At 36.2% G+C, this 25876-nt stretch overlaps 1 protein-coding gene across 10 annotated transcripts in view; it reads right to left on the reverse strand.

Annotated features, from left to right (window-relative positions):
* Positions 1-2166: 2166 nt before the first annotated feature.
* The window catches only part of KTN1 (kinectin 1), a 104682-nt gene continuing 80972 nt past the window's right edge, over positions 2167-25876 (reverse strand). For 5 of the 10 annotated variants that reach the window (XM_068963274.1, XM_068963247.1, XM_068963256.1 and 2 more), the window contains 11 exons: positions 23062-23151; positions 18542-18622; positions 17347-17436; positions 17134-17226; positions 15983-16054; positions 15691-15774; positions 15442-15525; positions 12380-12463; positions 10452-10544; positions 9509-9629; positions 2167-2620 (listed from right to left, as the gene is read on the reverse strand). In XM_068963274.1, coding sequence (XP_068819375.1) covers positions 2616-2620; positions 9509-9629; positions 10452-10544; positions 12380-12463; positions 15442-15525; positions 15691-15774; positions 15983-16054; positions 17134-17226; positions 17347-17436; positions 18542-18622; positions 23062-23151 — 897 coding nt within the window. In that variant the 3' untranslated portion in view covers positions 2167-2615. The remainder of the gene's footprint in view (positions 2621-9508; positions 9630-10451; positions 10545-12379; positions 12464-15441; positions 15526-15690; positions 15775-15982; positions 16055-17133; positions 17227-17346; positions 17437-18541; positions 18623-23061; positions 23152-25876) is intronic. The other 5 variants (XM_068963286.1, XM_068963268.1, XM_068963280.1 and 2 more) reach the window with 2 other exon arrangements.

Genomic DNA, 25876 nt, shown 5'->3' on the forward strand with positions numbered 1-25876 from the left:
CAGGAGGAGCCACTAGAGTCTGAGGACATGGATGCCCTGCTTCGATGCTCTCGCCCTTTCCCAGCGATTGGCATACAGCACACCGGGGAAGGATGAACTGCTGGGAATGGGTAAGACAAGAAGGTTTGTTTAGCCTTCCATCATTCAGGACAACTAAGGAACTGAGGATATTTAACCTAGAGGGAAATGGACTTCAGAGAACATGGAGCTGTCTTGGCATATCTGAAGAATTCAAAGGGTGTGTGATAAGATTTTCCTATGTGATTCTGGAGTACGGAAAGTAGGACAAACTGATGTCAGTAACAGGAACCAAACTTTCAACACAATACTTTAATAACCACCAGCAATTACAACTGCACCTAACTGCAAACTGCTTGCCACCTCAGAGGCAAAAAGATGAATATGGGATGTTGAGGGAGAGGACAGAAATTAATAAGATTACACCAAGTCCTCAAAATCTCTTGCAATGTCTTTTTTCCCAAATCAACATATGTAACACAATTGCGCAGTTCTAAGAAAGTAAGCTCTGAAAGGACAAAAATTGCAAGAAGTTATAACATGGAATGCTGGATTTGTTTTTTCAGATGGCAGAGATATGAATACTTTACACCACGCTATGCCAAGCTAAATCGCTTCCAACTCTTTTGCGACCCTATAAACTATAGCCCGCCAGGCTTCTCTGTCCATGGGATTTCCCAGGAGATAATACTGGAGTGGGTTGCCATGCCCTCCTCCAGGGGATCTTCCCAACCCAGGGATGGAACCCACATCTCCTGCAGCTCCCGCATTGTGGGCAGATTCTTTACCACTGAGTCACCGGGGAAGTAAAGGCAATGGCAAAAGGAAAAAAGATAATGATGAGACAGTATCTGGCTGGCCTTCAGACCAATTTCCCATTACTTTGCTGAAAGCAGCCCAGAAAGGTCTGGGGTAGCCCAAAGGCCATGAGCAGTCTTTTCAGTTTACCTCCACATACGTTAAAAATACTATCCAGCGCATATGCTATGTGGTGAAGGCACCACTTTAGATAACCCTCAAGGTATAAAAATGAACTTGGGCACTTCCCTAGTGATCCCGAGGACTTGGAGCTTTCACTGTAGGGTCTGATCCCTGATCAGGGAACTAAAATCACATAAGCTGTGCAGCATGGCCAAATAAACAATAAAAATTAATTTCACTCATTCATTCATTGAAATATTTGAGCACAGTTAAAACAGGCACTTCCCCAGGGCTTGGGATAAAGCAAAGAACAAGAGAGATTATCCTGGCACTCCTTGAGCTTACTTTTTGATAGAGAGGGGTATAGGGAATGACCCAGTATATACTGGAAGACCACTAATGTTATAGACCAAAACAGGCAGTGGGATATGGTAGGGGGGCATACTAGATGGTGAAGACCTGATGAAAAATGTGACATTTAAGCAGATTTCATGATGGTGAAGGAACAAGCAAAGACTGATATCCAAGAGAAGAGAGTTTCACCAGAAAGAAAACAAAATGGAAAGGCTCCACGGTAGAAGCACAGCTGAACCAGCAAGGAGGTCACCATATGGTCAGCAGCTTCTTTAATACTCAATGGCATAAGACATTTGCCAATGCTTAGTTAGCATCTAAACGCTCAGTGTTTTCACCTAATTATTATTTTTTTTACTTTATTTTGCTTTACAATACTGTATTGGTTTTGCCATACATCGACATGAATCAGCCACGGGTGTACATGAGTTCACCTAATTATTAAAAAGGAAAACAAAAGATAAAACATGGTATCAACTAGTCCAAAACAAAAAAGATAACATGTGTAGTCTGCGTAACAGTACCTGATAAGAAGGAAACTAAAAAGTTAATTATTACTTAAAATAACAATAGTAATAAAAATAAAGTAGAGCTCTTCTACCTAAAGTGAGGGTGGATAACCTGAAAGCTTAAACACTCGCCACCATCCTTTCTATAAGCCACAGAACTTCAGGACGCAGTTTACATGGCATACAACCACAGAGAAGACTCAGAGCTCCAGCTGAGAAGGCACACACGCAACAAACCTACCTTGTCTGAAGTTGCGATTAATGACTGTGCTCTAAATTATGTTGCTCTGAAGTGCTAATGAAATGTGTTAAAGCTCAATGAAAATCAGAACACATTTGAATAATAAGCATCCCTTTATTTGCTGACGCCATTACAAAAACCGATTACATTAGCAACAAAAAGTGTTTTCTTGAGTTGAAGTCAGGGGCAGTTACTCCCCAAAATGTTAAGTAAAACAGTGTACAACATCAGTATTAAAATGTTAAATTTTACATTGTCTTTACCACTTTTGATCTTCTGAACAATTTTATTGAGCAAAATAAGGTAAAAGATTACATGTTTATTTTATCTTCAGGAATGTAAAGGTCTAATTATTCAAACAGTTTTTATTATAAAACTAAACTCTGAAGGTGTCTACAGAGTTGGCTTTTTTCTCTCTTTAAATCAGTAGTCTAACAAGGATTAGAAAAGACAAAACTCTGTTCAGTGTTTCTGACAAAGTAGAAAGGGTGAAAACATAAATAAGGCTTTAATTTGGCAAAATATAATACAATGCCTTCTGTTATCCTTGAATGAACAGCTTCCCAATTACTTCACTCTGCAAAAGATCAGAAAGAAACAAATTCATTTTAAAACAAAGAAACAAAAGATAATCAGAAGACATCTGTCAAACACCAAAGGTACATATTCCATTTGATCTAGCATGGCCCTTTCAACTAAAATCAGAACAATCAATACTAATGGTAATCAAAAATAAGAGAAAAATCTCAGGATTCAGAAGTTTTCAGATGGATCTTAAAATCAGTTCAGTTCAGTTCAGTCGCTCAGTCGTGTCCGACTCTTTGTGACCCCATGAATCACAGCACGCGAGGCCTCCCTGTCCATCACCAACTCCCGGAGTTCACTCAGACTCATGTCCATCGAGTCAGTGATGCCATCCAGCCATCTCATCCTCGGTCGTCCCCTTCATCTCCTGCCCCCAATCCCTCCCAGCATCAGAGTCTTTTCCAATGAGTCAACTCTTCGCATGAGGTGGCCAAAGTACTGGAGTTTCAGCTTTAGCATCATTCCTTCCAAAGAAATCCCTATGTGAGCCAAAACCTCAGACCAAACTGAGAATAATGTAGGGATTTTGAACTCTATTTAGAAAACATTTAAGTAAACAACATTGGGAATCCATTTGTATTACTGCTCCACTCAAGAGACTATAAAGCTAATAAGATGAATCAACAGCACTGAAAAGAGACTGAAATTTAGAACTTTCCACCCACGAATAAATAATTTAAGTTTTAGAGATTTTCTAAGGCCTTTTGAAGCTTTCCAAGTCAGATAAATTCACCAAAGAAATTAAACTTCAAAGGCATTAAAAAAACTAAAAGGTGCAACATGTGAAGTTTGACTGGATCCTGGTTTGGAAAAAAGTAACTAAAAAGATCATGAAAAACACTGGGCTGGAAGAAGCACAAGCTGGAATCAAGATTGCCGGGAGAAATATCAATAACCTCAGATATGCAGATGACACCACCCTTATGGCAGAAAGTGAAGAAGAACTAAAAAGCTTCTTGATGAAAGTGAAAGTGGAGAGTGAAAAAGTTGGCTTAAAGCTCAACATTCAGAAAACTAAGATCATGGCATCTGGTCCCATCACTTCATGGGAAATAGATGGGGAAACAGTGGAAACAGTGTCAGACTTTATTTTTTGGGGCTCCAAAATCACTGCAGATGGCGACTGCAGCCATGAAATTAAAAGACACTTACTCCTTGGAAGAAAAAGTTTTGACCAACCTAGATGGCATATTCAAAAGAGACGTTACTTTGCCGACTAAGGTCCACCTAGTCAAGGCTTTTCCTGTGGTCATGTATCGATGTGAAAGTTGGACTGTGAAGAAGGCTGAGTGCCGAAGAATTGATGCTTTTGAAGCGTGGTATTGGAGAAGACTCTTGAGAGTCCCTTGGACTGCAAGGAGATCCAACCAGTCCATTCTGAAGGAGATCAGCCCTGGGATTTCTTTGGAAGGAATGATGCTCAAGCTGAAACTCCAGTACTTTGGCCACCTCATGCAAAGAGTTGACTCATTGGAAAAGACTCTGATGCTGGGAGGGATTAGGGGCAGGAGAAGAAGGGGACGACAGAGGATGAGATGGTTGGATGGCATCACCGACTCGATGGACGTGAGTCTGAGTGAACTCCGGGAGTTGGTGATGGACAGGGAGGCCTGGCGTGCTGCAGTTCACGGGGTCGCAAAGAGTTGGACACGACTGAGCGACTGAATTGAACTGAACTGAACCTATCTACTGCACTGGGTTGCTGTGAATATTTAAATGAATGACCACACGTTAGAAGCATGTTCATTCTCAGAGGAACACTTACAAAGTGTTAGCTCTTAAAACCATCATCCTTCTTCCACGATTCCACAAACAGGTTCCAGGTAAGGGATCCTGGGTGTTTTGGTCTCAATATTTGTCTCCCTCTCCCTCAAAATTCCTACGCTAAGAATCTAACCCCCATGGTAATGGTATTTGGAAATGGGGCCTTTAGGAGACTCCACTCATGAATGGGATTGATACCCTTATAAAAAGAACCCCCGAGAGTTCCACTGCCCCTCTTGCCAGGTGAGGACAGAAAAGAAGATGGCCATCTTTAACCAGCAAGTGGGTCTCATCTGACAGAATCTACTGGCGCCTTGATCGGAGACTCCCCCAGCCTTCAAAATTGTGGAAAAATAAATCTCAGCTGCTTAAGCCAGTATATAAGATTTTTGTTATAGCAGCCAAACAAAGAAACTAGGATAATAAAGTTTTCTGGTGTAGTCAGATATATATTTGGAACACTTAGAAACCAGGCAAATATGCAACATAAGAAAAAGTAGCTATCCAAAAACAAAAAAAAAAATTATACTACAGAATACTAGTGTTACCAGTCCAAAGCTATAAAAAACAATTACTTTAAAAAGCATGGGGGAGGGACATCCCTGGTGGCCCAGTGGTTAAGAATTCGCCTTCTACTTCAGGGGACACAGGTTCAATCCCTGGTCTGGGAACTAAGATCCCACATGCTGCAGAGCAGCTAAGCCCATGTCCGCAATTAGACAGAAGTCAGAGGTCTGCAACTGAGACCCAACACAGTCATTAAATAAATATACATATCTTTTTAAAAGGCATGGGGGAATGGTAGCCTTCTTTTTGGAGAGGTGGTGGGGTGGGGAGAGAAGAGTAGGAGATGAGTAGGCAGATCTCCAAGAGAAAAGAAAGGTTAATGTTTTCCAAATTAAGGATACAAGATAAATATACCTACCCCTACAATTCACAGAAATGCTAAGTTCTGTGTATTAGGATTTAGGAAACTAAATTACTATATATTATTTCTCTCATTTTTGCCTTTTAAAAACAGCTTTTCCCATACTGAAAATGTACAGCACTACCTTAAACAATTCATATGTACTTGAAATACATACTAAGAAGAAGTAAGATTCCTGGTGGGAATGTAAATTGGTTCAGCTGATACGGAGAACAGTACGGAGGTTCTTCAAAAAACTAAAGAGTCAACATGTTATTGCTGTTGTTTAGTTGCTAAGTTATGTCCGACTCTGCAACGCAACAGACTATAGCCCACCAGGCTCCTCTGTCCATTTCCCAGGCAAGAACTTCATGGCAAATAGATGGGGAAACAGTGGGAACAGTGGCTGACTTTATTTCTTTGGGCTCCAAAATCACTGCAGATGATGACTGCAGCCATGAAATTAAAAGACGTTTACTCCTTGGAAGGAAAGTTATGACCAACCTAGATAGCATATGAAAATGCAGAGACATTACTTTGCCAACAAAGGTCCGTCTAGTCAAGGCTATGGTTTTTCCAGTAGTCATTATGGATGTGAGAGTTGGACCATAAAGAAAGCTGAGCGCAGAAGAATTGATGCTTTTGAACTGTGGTGTTGGAGAAGACTCTTGAGAGCACCTTGGACTGCAAGAAGATCCAACCAGTCCATCCTAAAGGAGATCAGTCCTGGGTTTCACTGGAAGGACTGATGTTGAAGCTGAAACTCCAATACTTTGGCCACCTGATGCGAAGAGTTGACTCACTGGAAAAGACCCTGATGTTGGGAGGGATTGGGGGCAGGAGGAGAAGGGGACGACAGAGGATGAGATGGTTGGATGGCATCACCAACTCAGTGGACATGGGTTTGGGTAGACTCTGGGAGTTGGTAATGGACAGGGAGGCCTGGCATGCTATGGTTCATGGGGTCTTAAAGAGTTGGACACGACTGAGTGACTGAACTGAATTTAATGGAAGTGTGTGTGTGTGTGTGTGTGTGTGTGCGCGCGCGCGCATGCGTGCTGTATACCATAAATTAAAACAAGATTGTAAATTAACTGTACTTCAATGTTTAAAAAAGTAATAAACTATACCTAAATAAAATAGGGGGAAAAAAGAGAAGATTCTTGACATCAGACATTAACCTATAAATTCTGATGATTAAGAAATTTGTATTTCTAATTTAATCATCCGGTAGTATTGATAGTTTTAAAAGAGTTAACAAGAGGGAGTATACATTGAGCAAAAATGATAGCTGAAGTTAAAAAACTAGGGCTAACACAAACATTTAAAAGGCATAAAGAAAAGCTGTGGGAACCAAGGGATCCCTACAGAGGGGTAATCATTGTCAATGCTGGATAGAACCTATGCAAGGAGAGTTCTCAAGTGCTAGTGGACCTCTAAATTCATACAATCCATCTAACCTGCATGATACACTACTGATCACTCAACCGCCCTTTCACTTGCCAAAAGTGGACTTATGTTCACCAGCTGACAAAAGAATGCTGAGTTATCACTTAGATAAGCTTCCTGCTAAACAACAGTTCAGTTTCAGTGTGTTGCCAGGGTATATGTATTTCTTTTAACAAATTACACACTGTAATTTTATAAACCAGGAAGAAAAAAATCTGAAAAATAAAAGTGTTATTATTGATGATCAGTGTAAGGCTCAAATTTTGTATGATTAAGCCCAAAATGGCACAGTGATGACCCAGAGAGATGTTATGGGGAGGGAGGTGGGAGGGGGGTTCATGTTTGGGAACGCATGTACACCCGTGGTAGATTCATGTAAATGTATGGCAAGACGAATACAGTACTGTAAAGTAAAATAAAGTAAAAAAAAAAAAAAAAAAAGACCAAAATGGAAACAGGCAGGCAAGCCAAAATGGTTCAGACCACATGTCTGAGAAAAAAAAAAAAAGAAGATAATAACTAGAGAATACTTTTGAGATGCTAGTGAGATATTATTGACAAGGCTTAAAGGAAAAGGGTAACAGGACAGCTTATAATTTTGCAGGTTCTCAGAAATGAAACCCTTCTATGGACTGACCTCACCATATTCAGAATTCATAACTATTTGCAGTATCTTGTATGCAAAAGAAAATCCTGTATCAGCTCCAGCAATTAGGCAATGACAAAGAATGACAGGTCATTTCATCCCGTTCCTGGAACAGCAGAAAAAGAGGCCTTTCTCCAGAGCAGAGAGTAGCAAGTAAAGAAGTAGATACTGTGAGGATAGTTACTTCTTTTAAAAATTTTTAAGCAGTGAAATTAAAAAAAAAAAACCTAGGATGGTATCCTGAGGCATAAAGTTAAAATAAGATATTTGAGCATGTTTTCAAGACTAAACAGAAGCAGTACGTGGAGAAGAAAACAGGACTGAAGATGTGGGAAGGAAAGCTGCCCTGGGACATAGGAAGCAAGGTTATTTTCTCAGTTAGGGGAGGGTTGTAAAGCGGTAGAAGTTTAACTCTACGCAACTGAGAAGTCAGCTTACCAAGGATAAAAGACTGAGATATAATTCTTGTTGTTGACAAGTTAGAAGAATGAATTGAGTTCACGTGCAAAGTCTCCTTAGCGGTAACTGACCTGAAATAGCAGTTTAAAGAAGAGTATGTACTAAGGCAGGCAAGAGGACAATCAATCTACAAGTGAGATAGAATGCCCCTGGAATCAAGACGGAAGTCCCTCCCAACTTTTTCAGGGCACCCAACCTATCCTGGGGCTTCCCTGGGGGCTCAGTTGGTAAAGAATCCGCCTGCAATGCAGAAGACCTGGGTTTGATCCCTGGGTTGGGAAGATTCCCTGGAGAAAGGAACAGCTACAAAACGGTATTCTGGCTTGCAGAATTCCATGGATTGTATAGTTCATAGGATCACAAAGATTCCGACATGATTGAGCGACTTTCACTAACCTATCCTGAGGACTTTGCATAAGCTAAGAGTTTGAGTGCTGAAAGGGAGAATTCAGTGTAAGTTGCCCTGTGGCATTGCACAGGCCACTCCACTGATCTCCAGCACAGCATGCTTATTATAGAACAAACAGCTTCAAAAGAAGAATACCTAAAGTATTCAGTGCATACCAGAACATCTTAATTATCAAAGGCATTGTGACTTAAGTCATTCTTAAAACAGGTAAAACCCAGGAACCAACAATGAATTCATCAACACGCATTCTCAGGTCATATGGGCAAAAAATTTCATAACATAGTTTGGCTAATGATGGTTTATTTATCTTCAGCTAAGACTCTTACTTCAAGAATTAAAAAATGTATTTCTTTGATTACCCATAAGCAACCTTAAATAAAACCCAGCTTCCAATGTAAATTGTGATGACAATTTTTCAGTTCAGCATCTTATGTGTAAGGTCAAAGAAGAAAAGTATTTCTATATGAAAATATTAATTCAAAAGGGTATATACATGGCTCTGTTCATTGCAGCATTATTCACAATAGCCAAGATTTATAGAAACAACCTAAGTGTCCACTAATGAATGAATGGATAGAGAAGGTAAACACACACACACACACACACACACACACACACACACACACACACACACACACAATGAATTACTACTCAGCCATAAAAAAAGAAGGAAATACTGCCATTTGCAACAACATGGTTAGAACTTGGAAGTATTATGCTAAATAAACTAAGTTAGAGAAAGACAAATAACATGATTTCACTAGTATATAGAATCTAAAGAAAACAAAAAAAACAGACAAAATAAGACAAAACTCACAAAACAGAACAGCTTAGTGGCTACCAGAAGGGAAGCGAGTTGGAGGGTGGACAAACGTGAAAAATGAGGTCAACTGTATGGTGACAGATGCTAACTAGTCTTGTGGTGGTTATGACCTTGCAATGTATACAAGTATAATGCTATAATCATGAAACTTATATATACTTAAAAAAAAAGGTATGCATTTTTTTTTTTAAAAGGTATGTATTTTCTTCTCTAAACTACAAGATCAAAGTATGCACAAGATGGAAATAAAACTCCAAGAAAGCTAAAGATGTCATTTGGAGGTTTTGAGAGAGATACAAAGGGAAAATCTCCACTATGGTAACAAGAGTTTCTATATTTATGGTAAATACACACTGTATTATACATTCACACACACTATGTCAATTATCCACGGACAGACAGCAATTCTTCAGTTGTTCTTACCTAATACCTGATAGTGTTCTTTCTCCTTTGTGAGCTGTTGGTTTACTGCCTGAAGCAACTGTTGTAACTGTGTTACAGTCTGATTTAGACTTACAGACATTGTCTCCTTCTCAGAAGACTCCTAAGAAAAAGATTAAAGAGATGAAAAACCCTAAGCATAAGGAAAAGGCATTTGCAACCAAAAACAGAAAATATTTTTTTGTTGTTTTACACACAGATATAAAAAATCTGAAAGATGACATGAAAATTGACAATAAAAACCACATAGAGCAATAGTATTTGCTACCTAGTAGTGCAGGTTAGTCTGCACCTAAGAAAGCTTAATGTTATATAAATGTTGTCACTAGGCTACAGCGGGAAAAATAAAGAATCTATGAATATCAGACAAAAACCTTTTTCTGCTTTCATAAAAAAAAAAGGAGAATACACTCACAACAACAGAAAAATAGCAAACATATATTGAGCTCTTACAAAATTTGAGGCACTGTTAGGTTACCCACTATTCTGAGTGTTTTATATAGTAACTCATTTATTCCCTTCAACAATCCTACAAAATACGTACTATTATCATTACCTTTTATGGAGCAACTAAAGCCCAGAGAGGCTAAAGAGTTCCCCCTAAGTCAACAGAATTAGGATTCAAGTGCAAGACGCAGAGTCTACCGTCTTCAGTAGTATACCGTAATACCTCCCAACTCAAACCTAAACATTAACGTAATATCTCACCAAGCTTTAAAGTGAAAACAAACATTAATAAAAACACAGACTTTCAGATCAGATACCCCAAAGAAAAGATGACCTTGAGTTAAGAATGCAGCAGAATTGATGGAAGCACATTACAAAGGCATTTTTTCAGTCAGAGATGGATCTTGTACATTTTTCATTCTTCACATAATTTATAAAGTAACTAGCCCAGAGATCTGGAGCTAAAGAAAATGCATACCGTTTCTTGGGAAACATCACTATTCTCAATAACAGTAGTGTCTCCAGCAGCTTTTACTATTTTTGACTGGATAAGATCTAGTGACTGTTGAGCCTGTAAGGAAAGCAATATAGAGCCTATCAGTACTACAATTGATAGGTAACTATATATATATATGAAAAAATGAGTGATTTCCTTATATATTTTGTATAAAACTAAAGCTCTTCTCACAATACAACATAAAAGTCAACCTGTTCAAGTTTTTTCTCCAAAATCAAATAGCTGTCTCCCCTACCAGATTATAAAAACACATGCTCACAAACAATGAAGAAAATGTATAAAGAAATTAAAAGCAGAAATAACCTCAGTGGTATCTAGGTTAGATCAAGATCATATTAGTGATATTAGTCTAGATCAGAGGCTGGCCAAATCTAGCCAAACTCTGTCTTTGTACAGTTTACAAGCTAAGAATGGTTTTTACATTTTTAGAGTCATGTTAGACAAAGAGCATGTGAAAGAAACTATAGGTGGGCAGTAAATCCTAAAACTTTTGAGTTTGTTGATTCCTGGTGTGAATCGCTCATCAGTGTGTATACGTCCTAATGGAAGATTGGTACAAAATGTTCTGTAAGTGGGCTTTTAACATACACATTACTTCATGAAAAATTTTGTTATCTTTTTACATGTCAATAAATATTTACATGCATTTCCAATCACGAGTTACACAATATTTCTATTATATATGGGGCAGTTCACTATCAACTATTGTTGCCATTTTATGCCAAACAACATGGCATATCCATATCTTTGAGCACCTGTTTAATATCTTTAAAGCACCTTCTGAGAAAATTAATTGTTAGGCTATAGCTGCATGTTTTATTAGTTTGTCCAATGTCGAACACTAAAATCAAGTATCAAAGTAAATTAGATTGCTCAGTCTTGACAATGTATTATATATATCTAAGTCAGAGCTCCAAAATTTTTTAAGTTCACATTTTCTCTACTGGCCACAACATCAAAGAAACATGAACCAACTCTAGAGTCCTAGACTTTTGCATAATAATTATAAGCTATAATCATATAGAACCAACAGAAATTTTCCCTTCAATCTTTCAGAAAGTGACATATTTGTTTTGCTGACTATATCTCCTATAAACACAATCATAGCTTGAAAGCAGCTCTGATAAAAGCATATACAAATTACACTATTAAAAATCTCAACAGAATTACAAATAACTTGTCAAACTAATGCAAAGAATAAAAAACGTAATCCTAAAGATCACCCATCTACATGAGATTAAGAGAAACATACTTTTACAAAGAAATAAAGGAATAAATTTCTGAAACAGCAGAGGTCTACACTTCTTTTAGATACATGAGGTGAGATGAGGTGAGGTGAAAGTCGCTCAGTCATGTCCGACTCCTTGCGACCCCATGGACTGTAGTCTGCTAGGCTCCTCTGCCCATGGAATTCTCCAGGCAAAAATACTGGAGTAGGTAGCCATTCCCTTCTCCAGGGGATCTTCCCAACCCAGGATTCAAACACAGGTCTCCCGCATTGCAAGCAGATTCTTTACCATTTGAACCACCAGGGAAGCATGAAGATCCAAAGAAATATACTTTGTAAATGACTATATAAGCAAATCCCAATAAAAAATATATAAATGTAACCAAACTTTTTAAGAGTAATATCAATTGAATTCAAAATGTAATCTGTATACAAAGCAATTCATTATATAAATATGATGAAAAGTGAATTAAGAAAAATCGAAAAACAAGCCAAAAAGTCTAGTTCCAAATATGTAACTATGTAGCAAACAGCTTAAATTTAAGAACAAATTAATGGGATGATGCAAAAGAATAAATCAAAGTTAGCAGCATGTCAGCTTAAGACTCAAAGTACAACACATTATAATGATATGGCATCTCCAGGACAAGCAGGGTCTCACCTTATGCAAGTCACCAGCTACTTTCTGCCTTTCACTTTGTTCAGTTCTAAGTTTTGCATGTGTTTCATTTAACTGTTTCTTTAACTGTAAAAATAAAGGAACACCACAATTAATTTAATTCACATCCTTCTTTGATTATGCTGAGATCCCTAGGACTGAAGAACGAATGAGAAAGAATGGGATCACTAACAGTTATTATGCACAGTGGATTAGCCAATATGCTGCACCAGATGTATAGAAAAGCTGTAAGCAGTGGAGATTCCAATCTGTAAAGCTAAACTTAAGAAAAGCTACAGAAACAAACTAGAGTTTAGAAAACTGCAAATATAAAAGCAAAACCATAAAATTACAGTAGAGTATTACTATTTTAAGTCCTGTTGTTCAGTCACTTAAGTCGTGTCCAAGTCTTTGGGACCCCATGGACTGCAGCACACCAGGCTCTCCTGTCCTTCACTGTCCCCTTCACCAGCTCTGGGAGAAAGTGAATCAAGCTGTTTGAGCAACAGCTTGCTCAAACTCATGTCCATTGAGTGAATGATGACATCCAACCATTTCATTCTCTGTCGGCCCCTTATCCTTCTGCCCTCCATCTTTCCCAGCATCAGGGTCTTTTCCAATAAGTCGGCTCTTCACATCAAATGGCCAAAGTACTGGAGCTTCGGCTTCAACATCACTCCTTCCAATGAATATTCAGGACTGATTTCCTTTAGAATTGACTGGTTTGCTCTCCCTGCAGTCCAAGGGACTCTCAAGAGTCTTCTCCAACACCACAATTCAAAAGCATCAATTCTTAGCAGTGCTCAGCCTTCTTTATGGTCCAATTCTCACATCTATATATGACTACTGGAAAAACCATAGCTTTGACTATCTGGACCTTTGTTAGAAAAGTGATGTCTTTCATTTTTAATACACTGTCTAGGTTTGTCACAGCTATTTTAAGTATTATTCACTATTCATAAAGCATTTTCATTCACATTTATTTCAAATTAAAAGGCAAGTAATAAAGTTTACTAATTGTTTAAAGGTTTTCTTAACCTATATAGTTAAGAATTATGTAATAGTTTTAAAAACACTGAACAGAAAATGAAACCTTCAAAAATACAGTAAAATGAAATCTTCAAAAATTTAAATGTTGTTCATCCTTTAAGATGTCACTAGAGAGATGAGTGCAAGACCACAATGACTTAACTATACCAACAAGAAACATCTTAACATATACATCTCAACCAACTTGTTGAAAGAGTTATAAAGCTGTATTAAACTCCAGCATCAATACATACTGCCTCTTCTCTCGGTAACTATTCTGAATAATTATGAATGAAGGAAATGGACTGACAAAAAATAACTTTTTAAATTAAATTCATCAAATTAATTGATTATGCCTCTTACCCATAAGCAAAGCATTCCAAACAGTTCTGGAAACCCCATAGGGGAAAATATAAGACACTGTCATTTCAAACATGTAGAAAGAATCAGTGCATGCACGACATGCCATTTGCAAATTGATTTTGCAAACTCTATTCAAAATGCTTCAGTTTCACTCCTTTATTTAACTCTGATTTCATACATCAGAGAGGTTATGCCTTTGGCCCAGGATCATACAATATATAAGCAAAAACAAAATTACTTTAATATATCTTAAAATGTGGAAGTTACCCTCAGCAAAAAACAAACAGATTAAAATGAAGACTGCAAACTCAAGGCAAAAAAAAAATTCTAATACCGTTCAAAATGACCTTTTGACAGAAGGGTCAAAATATACAAAGAAAGCACCAGGCTAAATGGAGACTCAATATAATCCTTGGGTCTGAAGCTACTATTGGAGTTAGCCACCAAGCACCAAAGTTAAACATAAAATCTCCAACAACTGTAGTTAGAAATGGATTTTTTAAAACCATATTATAGGATAAAGCTGTAGCATACCACAGTACCAATCTGCGTAATATATAGCAAGTGTACCTAAAATTAATCTTACATTGCAGTGGAAATGATTCAATTCAGGTAAAATGAAGGTAAATTTTATTTTAAAACTAGAAAGGGGTGTGTGTATGGACAGGGGGTCACGGTGGGGACTTGATGTGTACATTTCATAGACAGCCCTACTCTGAAAATTGATTCCCATGGATCACTGCTGTAACACTGCTTAACATGAATGAGTTAAGAAATTTTCTTTGGTATACAGCAATACTAAAATGAAAATTCCAAATTTGGCAGCACCAACTTATAGTAAGGAGGTAATCAGCTTATTGCGATTGTACTAGAGTTCATTCAAGTACTTTTTAAAAATCTAGTAACATTTTTAATTTTTAAAAGTCACAGACAGACATAATGACTATTGTTTGAAACATACAATAAGATAGTCATGTTTATGTAACAAATAAGCCTGTCAATCAGTGTAAATTTCCAGAAAATTTAAGAATGGGAGTATAGTATACTCTATGTCTTTATACAACATTTAGCTAACTCTGAGACTGTAGTTTTAAAATTATTATGCTCTGAATGATATGATGATGGTAAAGAATTCCATAAGCTTTGCCTTATATATAATGTATAGAAATGTCAGTTAAAATAAGAAGCTATATAATGTATAGAAATGCCAGTTAAAATAAGAAGCTAGATTTGGATCACTGCCCTTGAAAGAAGAGTATGTATCTTCCACCTTCAATAATCTCCTTCCATGTTAGAATATAAGAGGCCCAGTTAACTATGGTAACTCTGAGAAACTTTACAACGCAGCCAGTCTTTACACTGTTTGTTTAATGTCTTTATTCACTGAAAATAATGCTGTTGAAGAAATTTGGTTTTATAAAACACAGAAAACTTTTTTGAAGAAGAGTTGCAAGCCATACATGCCATTGTTAGGAGCTAAGAAAAGAAGGATCATCTTAGGAATCAAGAAAAGACAGACCATCTTGAATCATCAGAATATGAAGATTATCTTAAACTTTAAAAATGCCAAGCTAAGGGTGTTAGCAAGAAGAAAGGTTTGGATGGCTTCTCCACATGTCAACACAAGTGTTTTCAGAGCCTACTTGATACACAGTGGAGAACAAGCTTCTTACCAAATTTAGCTCTTCATTCTGTCTTACTGCTTCAGAATATGAATCATCAAGTTTTTTCTGCAATTCAGTCAACAGATCTTTCAGCTGCAATGAAGTTTAGAGTTTAAGATTGATCTCCTTATGATGTCCCATGTTTGTTTGCTACTTGGAAGCTCTGCCACAAACAACTTACACTGAGATATTTTATCATTCTGTTATAAATTTAACTTCACCTGAGAAGCAAGGTTGAAAAAATTCTATTGTAAATACCTCTCTGACTTCTGTAACATAGGTAGATCGTTCCATTTCTGCTTTCTCTAGTTCCATTTCCAAATGCTCTCGTTCTCTTCTCAGCTAGCAATGCAACAAAGAAGGAAAAGTTAAGAAACATATTTAAGATACTTCCCTACAATGAAAAGTTACAACACTTACTGAATCCAAAACTATACCATCTCAATAAAGGTACAACAACCACATCATTAGATAAAACACAGCCTGTAACAGAACCCTTAATGCTAAAAATGAGGCCATAGGTTACAAATCAATCAATGAGATAACATACATTTTCAGTATCTTTATTTTCTCTTCTTAACTGATCTAGCTCTTGCTCCAAAGATGTGAATGACAACTGCATCTGAAATGTGAAATAATTATAGGACCAAGTCAAACCACCAATGACTGATACAAAGGCTTTTCTATCTTGTAGAATTTTAATCAATTAGATACTTCAGAGGTGTTTTTTGTTTTTTTGGAGGAGAAAGAGTGACTTTATTTCTTTGCCGGGCAAAGGGAGAAAACAGTAGGCTACTCCCTCAAAAACCGTGTCCCCATAGGTTGTTGTTTTTTTTTTTTAATGTATCTCATTTAAAGCCATAACTTAATTTTAAAAGCCCTTAAAAATGACAGTGTCACATATAACTTGATTTAAACTGTGATCAAAACCTACCTCATTTGTATGAGATTATATGAGGTCCAGCTAAAGTGCTTAATTTTTTAACAATTAACTGATAATCAGCTTCATCAATCCCCAAATGTATTATTACAGAATACCATCAAAAATCCTAGATTCTGCACAGGCTAGCCCAGGAAAACAAGTGAGCAAGAGATGGCACTCTTTACCACACCCAAGTACTACTATCCATTTTATATGAGCATTCAAGATACTAGATTTGGGCATCTTTGAAGATTCTGAAACCACTTCCCTGATGGATATAGAGGGAAAACTATAAATAGAAGAAAACCTAAGACTACATTAACAACATTCAGGTCCTATGAACAGAAAAAGGACTTACTTTTTCTTAAATACTATATCATGAGTCACAGATTAGTGTTTTAAAACATTGTGAACACCAAATTATTTATTTGCCTTATGTTACTGCACTGCGGTTCTTCAACACCACTTGACATTCTGTATCACTGCGGTGAAGGTGGGGGTGGGGGAGGAGCTCTTTAAAACAGTGTTTTTAAAACTCTTTAAAACACTGTATCATTGCCGGGGGATGCTCTTTGAAATTCTGTGTTGGCCCCAGAGAGTTTCACCCTCAGTAAGCTATGGGTGAGGCCTAAAAACATTTCTAACAAGTTCCCATGTGATACTGATGCTGCTGATCCAGAACCTCCACATTGAGAACTGCCAGTCTGTTTGGATTTTGGTTTTTTTCAACAGTTCACACAACTCTTACTTATTTTTTTCCCTAAGCTTTCTTTAAATACCTGTTTAATAGTCTTCTGTGATTCATCAACCTTAACTTTCCATTTATTCTCTTCTTGCTCCACACTTCTCTGTAGCTTCTGTAAAATTCCTTCCTATGAACACAGTATAGTTGTTCTGAAAAACTCAAGTTCTACTACAAAAATAAACTACTTAAGCCACTAAGTAATAAATTAATAATTATTTTAAGATGTAGATTAAAAATCATTTCCTACTGTTTCTGCAAGGACGGATTTGTATTTTTCACACTCTAGTTGTAATAATGTGTGCATTTCATCAGCTTCTTTCAACTTGTGCTCCAAATCCTGCAAAGAATGATATAAATAAAAATTCTCTAGTTTTACCAGAAAGTTTTGTGCCTCAAATTTGTTTCTGTATTTATTGATTTATTAAGATAAATGGCTTCTGTTTTATCATTAATCACTACATTTCAACCTTCTCAAGTAGCAGCGAAATTCAATGACACTGTTAAGTCATTTGATTTTCCTAATAAAACTCCCAGTCTGGGACTTTTCTGGCAGTCCAGTGGTTAAGGCTCCATGCTTCCAATGCAGGGGACACAGGTTCGAACCCTGGCCAGGGAACTAAGATCTCACATGCCAGGAAAGAAAGTTTAGTCACTCAGTTGTGTCTGACTCTTTGTGACCCTAAGGACTGCAGCCTGCCAGGCTCCTCTGTCCATGGGATTCTCCAGGCAAGAATACTGGAGTGGGTTCCCATTCCCTTCTCCAGTGGATCTTCCCAACCTAGGGACTGAACCCAGATCTCCTACATTGCAGGCAGATTCTTCACTTTTCTGAGCCACCAGAGAAGCCAGGAGGAGTGGCCAAAAGATAAAACTTCTAGAATACGTTAATACAAAATATAATCATACAATTTTATATAAATAGGTTTGTCACTGTTTAGTGAGACAGTAAAATCAAAGCAGATCCTCATATGAAATAAAGTCACAGTGCCACAGGGTTATATTCATGGCACTTGTGATACAAAAAAAATGAATCTCCCAAATTTTAGCAGTCAAGCATAAAAATGCATCTAGGCTCCGAACACTCCTGAATAGTGGATTTGAGGATATGTTAGTAAACCAGTCAGGTTCTACCTATTAACTGATCTTTACTTCCTGAACACAAACTAAAAAGAAAATCAGAGATGAATATTCAGTTTTATAAATGACTAAGATAATAGAGCTAAAGAAATGACAAATACCAGCTTTGTACACATATCAAATATGAGGAAGACAATAGCATTTGCACCAAAATGTACACAAAATGAAATCACCTTATACTTTCTGAAAAGATCACTATTCTACTCATAATGTAGTTATTATCTTTCCCACTTAAAGACAAATTCTGATTTATTCTTTTTTTCTACATTTGTTTAAAATATACATACTTTACTTCTTGAACTAACCTTAACCTCCTCTGAACCTGAAGCTCCAGCCACACATTCTTTTGCCTTCTTTTCAAATCCATGCAACCATTCACTATAACTCTGTGGAGAAAAAAATCAAATAACTAATTTTTAAAAATACCTAAATGAAGTAAGTAAAAGAAAGGTAAATAACCAAATTGGAAGATTATAAAAAGAAACCTACGTAGACAAACACCATCCCTGTGGAAATCTCAAAAAAGATTATAGTTGTTAAGTAAGTTGTACATGACCTGGTCTTGAAAATAAACACTAAAAATATGCCTGTGTACTATATTACCATCAAAATCAAATCTAAATTTATTTACCCTGTCCAAGGATATTTGCAAATAAATTCAGGCCATACAGGTAAGATTTGGGCTCAAACTAGCCTCTACCACTAACCAGTGCTGGGACTAATAGATTTAATCTTTAAGACAGAGAAAGCCTAGATTAAGCAATTTTTCAAACTTTTTTTTTTTTAGGAGATAGTTCCACAGAGATACACTAGTTAGGAGAGTTCAGATTCTATGAAGGTGTTCCAGGCATTATGAAAATACTTGAAAATAAATATTATGAAACATTTTAAACATCATAATGAGAAATAAGAATATACAAACATTTATGTGTTTAAAATCAACAAAAGTTATATTTGTACTGTAAGGTTAGCTGAGGCAAACACAGGCTAAATCTTATAGTTTTAGTCATGATTCCAAATTTTAAAACATATATATTTTTTATGCTTCTTGTCTAAATTTTAAACTCTGATAAAGAGTGTTTGGTAGATACTTTAAAGCAAATTTCCTCTTAGGTCTTTTAGGTCTTTGAAAGTAAAAGTGAAAGTCACTCAGTCATCTCTGACTCTTTGCCACCCCATGGGCTATACAGTAAATGGAATTCTCCAGGCCAGAATACTGGAGTGGGTAGCCTTTCCCTTCTCCAGGGGATCTTCCCAACCCAGGGATCGAACCCAGGTCTCCCGTATTGCAAGCAGATTCTTTACCAGCTGAGCCACAAGGGAAGCCTTAATACTGGAGTGGGTAGCCTATCCCTTCTCCAGCGGATCTTCCCCGCCCAGGAACCAAACTGGGGTCTCCTGCATTGCAGGCAGATTCTTTACCAACTGAGCTATCAGGGAAGCCCACTGATAGCTCTTTGGTTTAGTTTAATTCAAGATTTAAGAAAAACACACACACATGAAATTTCTATTAATTGCTCTAATTAAAAGCTTTACCTCCGTGGCTGAATCAGGATTCTCTATATTTCATCAAATAAAAATAAAAAACAAAGAAAATTGGATGCTGAGACCACCCTGTAGTGCAATATCCCATAGTACATATTAGTCATAAAAGCCTCTTCATTTAAAAAAAATTACATTTCCCTGTGGCTCAGTGGTAACGAATCCTCCTGTAATACAAGAGATGCAGGAGACGTGGGTTCAAATCCTGGGCTGGAGGAGGAACTGGCAAACCACTCCAGGATTCTTGCCTGAAAAATTCCATAAACAGAGGAGCCTGATGGGCTACAGTCTATGGGGTCGCAAAGAGTCAGACATGACTGAGCACAATCATAAATTTGATTGATGATGTAAAATCCTACTTAGCTTCAAATACTAAGATTCCATATAAATTAAATTCAGTTGAAAAATTGTTTAGACACTAAAAGTATATAAACTTCCCTTCAATCTCGGTCATATAGTTTAGATATCTTCTATGTTGATTTTCTTAGCAAAAAAGCAATAGAAAACAGTTTATAAAAATTACTTCATGTATGAAAGCCCTTTTATATCTACTGACTATATTAATTCAATATTAAATTTAATTATTATTGCTTTATCTTAAGGTAAATAGTCTATTATCCATCATATCTCTAAAAACTTATATACTAGACTCTAAGTAGCACACAGAAACTTAATATATTTCTTAAATATAGACTACATGGAAAAGTATTCAACTTTTAACAAGTGGATGAACAGACACCAAATATAATCATCCATGTCTTACAGTGATTCATATTTATAGTGTAAAAAAGGTTTGGTGGTTGTAAGTGGGTAATATAGCTGTTAAGAAATAATTTGTTACATTAAAAAGAATTTTTTAATTCTGGTGATCTTATACATTCTTAAAAGAAGAGAAATATAAAGCATGAACTCTTCTGGCTCATAAAATACTATCAAACAAATCTCCCAATTTCATTATTTCATTAATGAAATATAGAATAGGAATACAGAAATAAAAATGACTTATGGCTACAAAGTAAAAAAAAAATATGAAATATAGGAAGAACAACTCCTCCTAAACAGTCTCAATGTTTACAATGTATCTATTAGATTCTTTTTTTTCTGGCTAGCTCTTTTCATACTGGATAAATTTCTTCTGATAACTTTGAAAATTAAAAAAAAAAAAAAAAACAGCACTGGAACTGACAATTTATCCATATTGCCAGAACAAGGTATTTCATCAATTCAACCAATTATCTATTAAGTGAGCAAACCTGAATATATCCTCAACAGCTACAATGAAAACAGAAGCATTTTTGCTTCTTCTGCAAGTTAGACATATAATATACATAGATAAAACCTAAGAGAGCAAGCAGCTAAACTCAGACTGCACAGAGAACAGGTCATTAAGTTGACTTACATCACACCTGGCACCCAAAACCCTCTCCTTGGAGAAATATCCTGATTCAAAATTTGGGGCAGGAAATGCATATGATAAATTCAGGAACATCTTATCACACCACTAAGCAAAGAAGCTACCAAAGATTAGCAGTGCTGTGTCAAAAAGATTTGGTAGACTAAATAGGCTCCAAAGGGCCAAAGAAGCACAGGCAAACATTGTTGTTGATTAGCTGCTAAGTCATGTCCATGTTCAACTTTTTGCGACCCCATGGTCAATAGACTCCTCTGTCAACAGAATTTTCCAGGCAAGAATACTAGAGTGGGTTGCCACTTCCTTCTCCAGAGGATCTTCCCAACCCAAGGATCGAACCCACATCTCCTGCACTGGCAGGCAGATACCTGATCACTGAGCCTTATGGCCCTCCTAATGGAAGTGCACAACACTGCTCATGAAATAGTCTTACCTCCACCCTGTCGCGCCCCTGAAGTGCTGAGTCTGAATCTAATCAGGCCTCCAATGATTACCAATTTACGAGATACACAAGGACAGAGGAACATACTGACATTATAGGGATGCAGTCAGCTAAATCCAGACTGGGAAAATGAACTTGAAACCACTACATCATAAAAAAAAAAAAAAGTGGGAGAGAAGGTATGCTGACAAAAGGGGACCTCTGGAATAAAAAGGATCTAAGAGACATCTTAGATGTCTTAAAGTCACATGTTGACTTTATTTGAATCCTGACTAAAACAAACTACAATAAATTGTTATTATTTCATTAAAATAGACTGTATCACAACTGAAGAAATCCAAGTATTGTAGATGTAGGATATAAGAAATTTTTAAAAAATAATAGTATTTTTTGAAGGAATCTTTATTATTTAGAAATATTCACTGATGAAATGCTCTGATGTTTGACTTCCTCCAAAATAAAACTGTCAGTATCAATGCATGTCATATAGGTAATTGTTAAGGTGAGATACGAGGTACATCAGGCTCATTATGCTATTCTCTCTACTTTTGACTGTATGTATAATTTTCCATTAAAAGAAAAAAAGACCTATATTATCATTTTAGAAAACTACATGAACACTCACTGGCTTTCTTTCTCCACCCTAAAATATTCATTATATTCTCTGAATCAAGCAAACTTTTCTCTCCCATTTAAAACACATACAATCTCAAATAAAACAAGTTATTCCGAATCATCTTCAAGACTTTTGCTTAAAAAGTTAACAGATGACCAAAATCTTAAGTTTTGAAATAAAAAGAGCCCAGTTCTTAGTACTAAATACTTTTAAAAATAAAGTGTTCCTAAAATTAAGAAGGAATCACCTAAAATTAAGTTCTATTTTTAATAAAGCCATTAAGAATATTACTGATTTATTAACCACTACTAAGTCTTCCCTGGTGGCTCAGACAGTGAAGAATCTGCCTACAATGCAGGAGACCAGTGTTTGACCCCTGAGTCGGGAAGATCCCCTGGAGACAGAAATGTCTACCCACTCCAATATCCTTGTCTGGAGAATTCCATGGACAGAAGAGCCTGGTGGGCTGCACTCCATAGGGTTGCAGAGAGTAGGACACAACTGAGTGACTAACACTTTCACTTTCAACCACTACTGACTTATGAAGAAATATTTCTTTCCCATTTATGATGTTTATAACCCAAATAATGTCTTATATATAAACTTTATAGATTATAATAAAGTAGCAATTGAAACAACATAAATTATTTGGAACCAAGTTAACTGATTTTAACTACTCAAGACACCCTAGGTTAAAAATGAGAAAGACTGATAAGCACACCATTAAAACCAAGTGCAGAGTGCAAATGCTACTTATTCACAACTTCCTTAAATAATGATAAAGATGCCATGTTTTAAAAAATAATAATCTTACCAAATTGGAAGGGACAGACACCTTTGGAAATAATTTTTTGAGAACTTCTTTAGCTTCTAACTCAACAGCTTCCACGTGTTGTTGTCTTTCCTAAAGCAGAGGAAGCACCAAATCAAACTCAGAAGATAACAATAAAAAAATAAAAAAGCTACAGTCTTTTAAGCTTAAAGGAAGAAAAGGCAAATGTATTTTTTAAATTCTTATTACTGACAAATGTTCAAATTTCCCATTCTGAAATATCAGAATGCTTACATAAGAAAAAAATCTGCAAAATCTCAAAAGCATCCTAAGTAACAAGTAATGTCTTATGTTAATCAAGCTAAGGCAATATCTGACAATATGAACATTTTCCTTGCCATCAAGTGATACCCCTCCAGGAACAATTCAAAACCCAAACCAAAACAAAAAACACTTCCTACAGCTAAAACAAGCTACATGCAAAAAATATGCATCTGGGTGACATAACTGAGGCTGGCAAGTCTCTCCAAAAAATACATCACTGATGGATACCATGGGATTAAAATGGCAACTTTGATACTTCCAGTTTCAAGGTCATATGAAGCTATTTATGCTCAACAAAAGGGGAAAAAAGAACCACCAAAATTTGACAAGTGTACATATGAGAAAAGGAGTAAAGAGAAAGAGGAAAAATTAATGATATACTACTTCACCAATGCCATACATCAAGAAAACTAATTCTGACACATATTCATGGACTCTGTCAGCTATAAATTTAAAGATAAGTATTACAAATGCATGTCTAGATTTGGTGATTTCAAATCCAAATCTAATGGGTATCAATGATTAATTCAAAGCTGCAGTTTGTCAAAATTAGGATAATGATTTGATCACACAAAAAATAAATATATAATATTCAAATTATCTCTACAAGATTAAAAAAAGACATCTATAAAAATACACATCTAAACAAAGCCAAGAAAATCATCTCAAAACACTGGTGAAGTTCAACAGGTGACAAGAAGGCAAGCAAGCTAGCAAGATCTCAGGCCTATCTTTCCCCCATTATTTAAACTGATCTTTGAAATCTATTACAGATTTAAGATCTATTACAGATTTAAGATGCACACACTTCAATTTAAGAAAATCTAATAGTATAAAAAATCTAAAGTTATACAATAAGAAGCTAGAGATCAATCATATTCTGTACATACAAAATGCTGTTACTTTACTCAGAATAGTGGCAGGATTTTAAATAATAGAATATTTAATAGAGTATTTTCAATAATTCAATGAGTTTTAATGGAATATTTTCAATAACTCAATAAAGTCCACTATTTTTCAGAAATATACCCATCTAACTGCATAAAATAAGGTACATTCATTTAAGGAAAATGATTAACAGCTAATTCAGAAACAATCAAGAGCTCATTTCTATCATCTGACCCTAGAAGTGGTGGGCTTCCCTGATCGCTCAGAGGATAAAGAATCCGTCTGTAATGCAAGAAACACAGGAGACAGGGGTTTGATCCCTGGGTCTGGAAGATGCTCTGGAGAAGGAAATATTTTTGCCTGAAAAATCCCATGGCCAGAGGAGTGGTGGGCTACAGTCCATGGGGTCACAAAGAGTTGGACATGACTGAGCAACAAAGCACAGAAGCAGCAGAGCAATCTCTAAAGGAAATCAGTTAGGAAGAGAGCCTGCGGGACAGAAAACTTTTTGAAAATTCCCCAAGGGAAAAATAATCTAACTAAAGGAAATAGGTGTCTAATTTGTAACTAACAAGAACAAAGGTGTACTAACAAGTTAGGTAAAAAGTTTTCATTTGACATAGTAGTTTGGTTGTGAATAGCAATTTCCATTCCACCTTAAAACCTGGAAAAGATAGAACTGAAAATTGCATCAGTATCATTACTTCCTTACTATTACAATTTCCTTACTATTTTTATCTAAGTGTAATAGTGTGTGAAATGTCTTTCCTGTGAACCTGTCATTTACAGTGGCTCCTCAAGAACATTTACTCCTTACAGTACAACTTGTAGTCTATAGGTTCATCAGTATCACTTTACACCTATGCTATCTCAGGACTGTCTAAATACACACATTAAAACAGAGAAAGAGTATAAAGTCTATGCTCTGTAGATCACTAGCCATGCAAGAGGCCATCGTGCATTTGGTGATGAGGTTTGAAACATGGATAAATTCTTATATTCATCACCAAATACATGGTAAAACAAATTCCAGTTTTCTTTTGGAATCATAACATGCAAGAATGCCTATGACAAGTGGTATATAACTTCTTGTAGGAATAGCATGATATTAAGAGTTTAGCACTTTGTAGATAACCAGCCTCATTAACAAAATAAAAGCTAAAAGGGAGCTCTTAACAGTGAACACCAAAGTTATAGAAACAATTAACTATACAGAGCCCCTACTGCTGAGAGAGCTGACTGCGGTGAACTATGATGTCCAAGCTGGCCTGGATTTCTCTATTCTCTGACCTGGATTTCTCTGGTCCCAATATTTGCTAGCTGTCTCAAATCAAGGTTTTAGTGAAAATTACGGCCTGATAAGTAAGTATATAACTAAACACAAATCCATTACACTAAAGGAAATATAACTACAAACATATATTTGATTAAAATTTTTATTAAAATTCTACTCTGCTTTTAAAAAAAAGTCCTTCAAGTGTCATAAAGAACTACATTTAAAATTCAACGTATTACCTTAGCACACAAAATATGTGCTAAGATACTTCTAGAATACTTCTAGATACTTCTAGAATGCTGAATTGAATAACATAATGAACTTTAACCCATAACAAAAATTCAATAATTCTGTTCCAAGTTTATTCTT

Source organism: Capricornis sumatraensis, chromosome 2 (genome assembly GCF_032405125.1).
Source record: "Capricornis sumatraensis isolate serow.1 chromosome 2, serow.2, whole genome shotgun sequence".
In the NCBI taxonomy this organism is placed as follows: Eukaryota; Metazoa; Chordata; class Mammalia; order Artiodactyla; family Bovidae; genus Capricornis; species Capricornis sumatraensis.